General features: G+C 42.0%; 1 protein-coding gene across 2 annotated transcripts in view; it reads right to left on the bottom strand.

The window, feature by feature from the left end:
- Positions 1–7564, bottom strand: part of csmd2 (CUB and Sushi multiple domains 2) — a 366263-nt gene extending 358699 nt beyond the window's left edge. For both annotated transcript variants that reach the window (XM_020624534.1, XM_020624535.1), the window contains exon 1: positions 6726–7564. In XM_020624534.1, coding sequence (XP_020480190.1) covers positions 6726–6900 — 175 coding nt within the window. In that variant the 5' untranslated portion in view covers positions 6901–7564. The remainder of the gene's footprint in view (positions 1–6725) is intronic.
- Positions 7565–8615: the final 1051 nt, after the last annotated feature.

Raw genomic sequence — 8615 nt, 5'->3', positions numbered from 1 at the left:
TCTCCACTACTCTGGAGTTGCCCGCTGTGAGAGGCGGCGGGCTGGTGTGGGCTTGCTTATAGCCTCCCAGCTTAGATGCCATGTGTTGGAGTTTACCCCGGTGAACGAGAGGGTTGTTTCCCTGAGCTGTTGGGTCGGGGATAGGTCTCTCACTGCTGTTTGTGCTTATGGGCCGAAAGGCAGTGTAGAGTACCCAGCCTTCTTGGAGTCCCTGGGAAGGGTGCTGGAAAACACTCCGACTGGTGACTTGTTCTACTGGGGGACTTCAACGCTCACGTGGGCAGCGACAGTGACACCCAGAAAATGCATTTTTCTAGTTCTTATTCTGGGATCTTCCACCTGTTTTTTGGCACTCTATAAGTCCAGCATACTTTTAGCTATACAGGCCATTCAGGTATCTACCTGTTCATCTCTTCAAGGACATCCCTGCCTGTATTTTTCAGGATGATCTTTCAGCTTATCAGCATCCACATGCATTTACAACAGGAAATGCATTTCTCTAGTTCTTTCTATTGTTTTGCAATGAAGACACTTCCTCACTAGCACCAGAGTTTGCACATTGAGTCCCCTTTTTCTCTCTCACCCCCTGGTAAGGGAGCCCCAACCATAACACAAACCACTGAAGTCCAAGTATGAGGTCATGTCTGTAGCACATCTGAAGGTGGTGACTCAGGACCATATTTGCAAAGAACTCTAAACAAATTGTATTTAAAAGAAACAAAACATCTCTATTACAAAACATCTCTATTAGCCAACTGTTCTCTCATGGAGATTAAAGATGATGGCTAGAAAAACCCAGAGCAAATATATAATTAAAAATGATTATGACACTGCAAAAACTACACACGCATGCACGCACACAAACATACACACAAACACTTGCACAAACACCAGGAGAGGTTGGCAGTTGGGCAGTGTCCCCAACCACAAGCCATGAGCCAGCAGCCAACTGCTGTAGCATGAGGTTAAAGTGGTTTGGATGCTGGACACTGTGAGGGTGATTAACTCTAACAGGCACACTTCAGATGGATAGAAGCTTGCCTGGGAACATTGACTACAAAGAACATATACTGTAGGTCATCATTAAATGAAGAGGTTTACATTTTGAGAAATGTGCTCAAATAGTTATTTATTTTTCTTTACTATTTTTTGCACTTTTGATCTCTTTCCCCCAATTATGGTAAAGATAAGCTGCTCACTGTATATTTATATTTACCACACACATGTGAGAGGGGCATTGAGATTCTCTTTGTACTGTTCTTTGACCAAAAAGCTTGAAACCTTACTTAGAAACTTTAAACACTTCCCCATTAGGTCTTACTGCAATATCCCAGCTCTAAATTTGAGAAATAGAGAGGATATAAATGACATATGCTTCCTATGCAAAATTGGACTTACAAGTGTAGGAATACAAGCCCCTCCAGATTGTCTATATGTTGAATAGATAAAGAAGTGGTACAGGAAAGGAAACAGGAAAAGGACAAAAACAAGATACCTCCTGTCCAGGATCTAATCTTCACTCCTTGTGATCACTGATATGTGATAAGAACAGTGTAAATCAGGAAGCAAAAGAACACTCTGCCTGAGCTTTGTGACAGACAGGGCATCTATAGCTGTCTCTCACTTTGTGGGTATTTACAATAGTTTGCATAATTTCTAATGTCTGATAATAACTGGATGAGAAGAATATGAATGAAGATTTAATATTTTTTCCATAGCTTTGCTTTTTAAAATTTATTTATTTCCACCCTTAGATATCCAGGGAAGGCTGCCTTAATATTTATGGCATTCTCAGACATACAATGTCTTTCCACACATATGAGCTGATCAGTATAACCAATTTGCTCACTTCTTCATGGAAATGTGGGCAAGAAAAACTTTTTTTTAGGAGTCCTTAGGAGCTGGAGCAAAGTTGCTATAACTTCTCCATCCACCATACAAGGTCCTTAAATGCTGAAATGGTAATAGTAAGAGGCTGCAGTAGAGCTCAACAGAGTAGGCTGTGAATATGAGGCAAAAATGCTGCCAGAATAGAGCAACAGTACAAAATTTATATTCCCTGGATAAGTAAAGTAGCCAAAACATACATTTATTAATTTAATGCCATGTTCAGGGACATGCCCAGAGTCATATATATTTAACAGAAACAAGGGTATTCCTCATTTGTTTTCTGCCAAGCTTTTTCCTGCTTGTGCTAGATTTGAACTATTGACTTTACAACCACTCCCCCCAGACAAATGAATGGCATGCTCTGAATGTGTATGCCTCATATTTAATAAATGAAAACTCATTTGCTGTGGCAATACCATCAAACTCAAATATCACTGTTAAGTATTTAATACATGAGACAGCAGAGAAAGCAATTGAATTTTACTGAAAATGAATTAGATGTTCTTCATCATCTAATTGAGTGCTACTTTAATCAGGAAAATTCAGCAAATGTACATCTGGCTATAAGTTCATGAAGTCTAATGGTCTGGCGTGCATATTTTTGTGTGTGTAATAATCAATGATGCTGTTTACCCTGGTGAAAAGCTACATGAGTGTTTTTAGGCATATTTGAGAGAGTGTATGTGTGTGTGTGTGTGTGTGTGTGTGTGTCACTGCCGTGGTTGTGATCAGTGTGATGAAGCACAGCGACAGAGCTTTGGCCATCTGGAGACAGATGACATTGTGAATCACCAAAGAGGAGGGTGGAGGAAGAAACAGGAGGTGGCACCATGGATGGAGGAAAGATACAGGGAGAAGGTACAAAGAGAGGACAGAGACAGGAGCAGGATGACACATCAGCATGTGGGCAAGCAAAATAAGGGTGTTCATGAGGGCAAAACACTTGCATTTTGTGAAAGCTGCGTATGTGCTCGCACGCCTAGGCATGTATACACATTGCCTCAGTGGCCCTTTTTGGGCCAGCTAATGACCTGCTTGTCAACACTTTAGTCTAATCATTTTAGAGTGAAGAGGAGTGGCAACTTACAGACTCACACAGACACAAACACAGTTTACTTACACGCTGTTAGTTGTTGAAAGGGGAGACTGCTTGATGCTTGATAACAAAATGAGCCTTCCAAATAGATCATTTGCTAAATAGAGGCACACAAAAGATACAAAAACATAGGGCCCAGATTACCTCTCAGGTGGTATAAGCTTATTGCCCTTCTACTCCAACAGTCCTCTCCCCTCTCTGCCTCATATTTCCCCTAAAAGTTGATTCTTTCCTGCTGCTTTGCTGTTTCTCCTCCCAGTGCAACCACTTTACAATCTCCATCTTCATCTTAGCTGCTACTTTCTCCCCCAATCCATCTCCTTCATACAAGTAGGAAAAGTAACAACATAGTAATACACATTTATTTAGCATTCCAGACATTTCTCACTTTTAAGTAAATAGGTCATGTCATCTGTTTCTCAGCTCTTTTTTTGCTCGGTGGTGAATGCAGAAAGCAGAGACGGAAGATAGGAGCAACAAAACATGCAGGTAGTGGAGGATTTGAGATTGAGAGTAGAAATAGGAGGGAGATGAGAAAAAGGGCAAAGTAAGGAGACCATTCAAGCATGTCAAAAAACATATGGGATACACAGGGCATATGGACTGGTTTGTGTTTAAGTTTGCTTCTGCTAGTGATCCTTGATGTCATTTTTATCCATGTGTTGTCAGTACCACAACAATATTGGTACATACTGTATCTTTATTAGGTAGGCAACACAGTCCCTAAATTATGGTGATTTCTAGAAAGGAAGTTGCAGTCTACTTGGATCTTTGAAGATCTTCAGATGTTCCCAGCAAAAATTACGAATGTTACTATAATACAGAATAATAAACACAATAATACAATTTTTAAAAAGTTGACATATTCAGACAGCTTGTATCCAACCAAAATTCAAAGGTACTTAGTTTAATATCACATGAGCCAAAGAAAACAGCTAATCCTCACATTTGAGATGCAGGAACTAGGTAATATTTGGCATTTTTGCTTAATAAATGCAGCATAAAACCAGAAACCTGATGATCTTGTCAAACAGGGGTTTAAAACCAGATTTTGAGGGCTCAGAGCTATTAAAACAGCTGGCTCTACATACTGGGATTTGGAGAGCTGGCTAGACCTCCACTGAGGAGCAGCTGCTGCTAAGGCGGTTGGCTGGAGCTGTTCATGGTGCTGAAGAAGTCTTCACCCAAGCGCTGTCTGTCGTGCTGAAAATGTTGCTCTGGAGTTTCTGGATATTCGATCCATCAAAAGCTGTGTCAAGAATAGATGTTCCCAGCTAAAATCATATCAATTTCAGGACCCAGGCCTTGTTCTGTGGCTGAAGGTCTTTAGAATAGGAATGTTCAGGTATCTTATAAATTTTTGTTTTATTTGTGAAACTTCACGCTCACACACACGCAGCTATTACCCCCCAAAGCGCGCGCGCGCACACACACACGCTCGGCCTACATCTTTCTTCTTCAAGACTGCACGAAGTCAATGTCATGAATTGAAAAAGATAAAAAGGAAGGGGGCATCAAGCCCTCCGGTCGTCATGACATTACTGCAAGTTGCATCATGAGCACAACGCAGTGCCTTTAATAAAGGAGAGCGTGGTTGCGAGGAGAGGAGGACGAAGCGTGATTATGCCTGTAAATGGACATACTGAACGAGTATCTCATGCGCCGCTGATCAGTGATTTAATACAAGTCGAGCTGGAGTGCAGGGAGCCTCTACACCCACCAGTCAAGACACGTCACCCCCAATCTGCCTCATCTATCATTCCCATCCCCTCCCTTTCTGTACGCGAAAATGGTTGATTACTGCTTTTTGAGCGGCGAGTCCACCCTGACAGCTGATTTTGATCTCATGGAGACTACACTTTTTTTAATGTATATCTTTCAGAAGCCGTCCACATATTTTTTAGGAAATGAGACGGGTTAACAAATAAAGATCGTGTAAACGAAATGCTGTTGTCTTAACCGCTCACATGTATCAGCTATTGATGATCATTAGTTGGCGAGCCTTGCTTTGGTCAGATTAGGTATGCAGATAAAGAAATGACATGAATCCCAGGTCTCCTCTTCCCTCTCCACTCCGCCTCCCAGCAAAGTGTGAGGCTCTGGTGCCGCTCAATGGGAGGATGGGGAAACTGCTGGTGGCTGCAGCGCCTAGGGACGCGCCAGACCACCTCAACGCTGCCGTGTGGTATTCAAGCGTATTTACTGATTTCGCTTAGAGTAAACGTTGTTACAGGGGGGTAGATAGATAGTCCAGCCTTCCTTGTTGTATGTAAATATGTGCAGTAAGTTAGAATCCCTTATTGGCTCCAAACGTAGTCTCAAATGGCAAGAGGGTGGGCAATAAAAAGCTCCCCGGACGCAAATAAAATAAGCAGCATCCTTCGCCGCGATGAGATTTACTCCACAGGAAAGTCAGGAGATTTATCAGTATCATTGGGACTGAGTTGAATATGTGACAAACCCATCTGGGCGGTTGATAACACAAGTTTGATCAAAAGTGGCTGACAAAGTCAGAATTACATAGTGGAAGACATGGGAGCTGACGTTTCTGTAAAAGCATAATGCTCAAGCATAAACTTGTACATTCTGAGACCTACAGTGGCAATGCTGAACATGCGCCCATTTCCCACTCACTCGTGGCTGTGTTGTCCAACCCAAGGTATGAGTGGGTGAACACAGAGGCATGACTCACTGTCAAATTCATATTGTGGCAGTGGCAGTATTTTTTGCTTCTGCTAAAAATAGTGCCCATTCTGTGGTGGGGAGCCAAGGCAGTGATAAAACGTTTGGCTTTCCCAGCCAAACGACCTGTTCGGGGTGGCCAACAAAAAAGAAAAGAAAAAACATTGCGGCTCTTTCTTGAAAAGCCTGGTGTCTAAATAAGGCAACTTCTCCTTCATAATTGAATGCTCGTGGATACGGAAATAAAAATGTATAAGCATGCATCAATAGCTGGGTTTTTCTTTCGGAAACACATTAGGTTGCGCAGACATGAAAGTAAATAAATAGTAATGATAATCTGTTGAATGCCCAGCTCTGGTTGCAAGATTTTCATTTGCAATTAATGAAAGATCGAAAACCCAGCGTCAGTTAATTAGGCCTACCCCTACACCCTCAATTAACCAACACACACAATAAAAGATGGAAAAAACTACACATAATGTTGTTCACAAATTTTTACTTGGGCAATTGGGGAATCTTATGTTATGGAGAAACTCAGATAGAACATCCCCCTCCACACACGCGCGCACATACACAACGCGCGCGCACAGTTTTGGACTCTGAACAGCATAATAATCAGCCGCCTGCTTGACCCCCTTAAGTGATTTCCTCCTGCACTAACGTCTCTTTACCCGAGAAACCCCCATTACAGGAAACAACACACACACACAAACACACACAGAATGTTATTTAAACATCCCTACATTTAATTTAATCAATCCGTGCTCCTCAAAAATACCCCAAACAGTCCTTTAGTGAAACTCTTCGACAGTCAAGAAAAGACAGAGGCTCAGTGGCAGTTCCTGGGGATCCGCTGTCAACAAAATAGCCACATAACCTCTCCCTTATTAATAACTTTGGCTGCTACAGCGACATCACAGTAAGGTATATGTGCCTTTAGAATGAATGCGTGTATGTTGCTGATGCTGATTTGCATTCAGTCAGAGATCAGAGAGTGTGGGCGGAGTGTTAGCCTGCTGCATTTTGCATGTCTTCAGCTGTACAGATAAGGACTTACCCTTTACTGAAGCGGCCAGTAGTCCCACATATAAGAACAGCACCCGGCTCCAATGGTGCGCCTGCACTCCCGCCTTCATTAGAGCAAAAATCCGTATTCCATCCCCTTTCCTGCATACGTATTCCCGTCTCCTGCTTAGTCCAGCTGCTCCGTCCTGATTTGAAGCGATGGTCATGGCAAGGCTTTTCTTCTGGTCTGACAGGCACGATAGTTTTCAGATGGTCAGATAAAGGAGATTCACTTGGTGTCGGCTCTGAGAAAAATCCCAGCGCATGGAGGAGGCTCGGATCTCGCAGCTGGACTGAACCATGTCATGCGGGGACCGAGGGGTTCAGAGTCTCTGTCTGAGAAGATAGATTTCACACCTAGAGGGGGGTAAAGGGGAGAGTCAAGCCAAGAGAGAGATGTGATTCAAGTGGTCACCGATCTACCCACGTAAAATATCACGAAAATCCCTTGGCGACTCCACATATGTAACTGATTTTACCACACACACGGCAAAACAGGAGATCCCTCCTTCAGTTTGTCCGACAGCACTTATTTGTCCTTCTCGTCAATTTATTCCCAGTTAATAGCTGCATTTGTGGTGCAGATAATCCACGTTTTAACTTGCCATTAGACCGAGATTCAAATGAACGAAAGGCGAATGATGGAGCCTAAATGTTATCCGGATCCAAGAAAAATTGCCTCTTAGAAGTTCTCGACAAACGGCAGAGTGTAGTCGGTGATCTTAATGTATAGAGAGAAATATGCACGATGTATTTATTCCAAGTATATCAGCGCTTGGTCACAGCGTCGTCTCGGGTCCGTGCGACGCCAAGATTCAGACTGCAGACCTACTCTTTCTCTGCGCGTCTCTCTCTCTCTCTCTCTCTCTCTCTCTCTCTCTCACCCTCCCTCAGTCTGGCACTCTTGGTATCCCCTCCAGTTTTATCTGTCCACCTTCTTAAAAGATGCATTAAAGGGTCAGTATACAGTAATTAAATAACTTTTTAACATATAGACTATCCATATTCTATTAAATATAGAAATATTCAATATTCAACGACAATACTAATGATAATAGGCCTTAATAATAATAACATTAATATGAAGCATTAAATCCACCTTTCAATTTGTTATAGTAAGATTTAGGGGCCATTGTCTACATCCATTAGGATCAATCACAAGAGTGCCCAGCAGTTTAACATAGATGTCCACTTTGTGCTCACTAAACGTGAAATTGATGCTTAACAGACTGGAACCTTCGCCAGTAAATTTAAATGTCGTTTCCACTTTTGCATATGACCGCTGTAATTGGTTTTCCGCAATGCGCCGTTCAGGATAATAAAATGCGCATTGGCCTCCTACATATCATGGACATCATAAATAGTCCTCCCGCAACATTAAGTTAAACTTTGTCCACACTGAACTGCTCCTGGCCCTCCCGATCAGCCTGGGACATAACCTATAATGCATCTGTTTTCAGGAAATAAATCAAAATTTACCGAGTGATTCACACAGGAAAATTACGAAATAAATATGCATGTTTACTTGTAATAGTGATACACTCATTCACTAAAATGTTCTCACAGATTAATCATGTACTATTTGAGTTTTATGTTTATGCTGTAACAACTGTAACAAAAAATTACACTCTATTAGGAGAGATAAACTCGGAACTACAATGTTTTGAACTGAGAAATATTGTAAACTAGCCTTAAATAATCATTTTGGAATTTCAGCCGGTTTAATTTAAAAAATGCTTCCAAACAGTGTAGTAAGATCGACTAGCCCATGTGTATGTGAGCATCTAAGAAACTGTTATGCCAGCACAAAATCACTGGATCGCATTTGCCCCCCTTTCCGCGCTCTATATGGATTCATCTGAATGTGCCAGAAGAACTTGGA

The sequence above is a fragment of the Monopterus albus genome, unplaced genomic scaffold (assembly GCF_001952655.1).
Source record: "Monopterus albus unplaced genomic scaffold, M_albus_1.0 scaffold329.1, whole genome shotgun sequence".
Taxonomy (NCBI): Eukaryota; Metazoa; Chordata; class Actinopteri; order Synbranchiformes; family Synbranchidae; genus Monopterus; species Monopterus albus.
The sequence above is the reverse complement of the archived record's forward strand: the minus strand, read 5'-3'. Positions and strand labels throughout refer to the sequence as shown.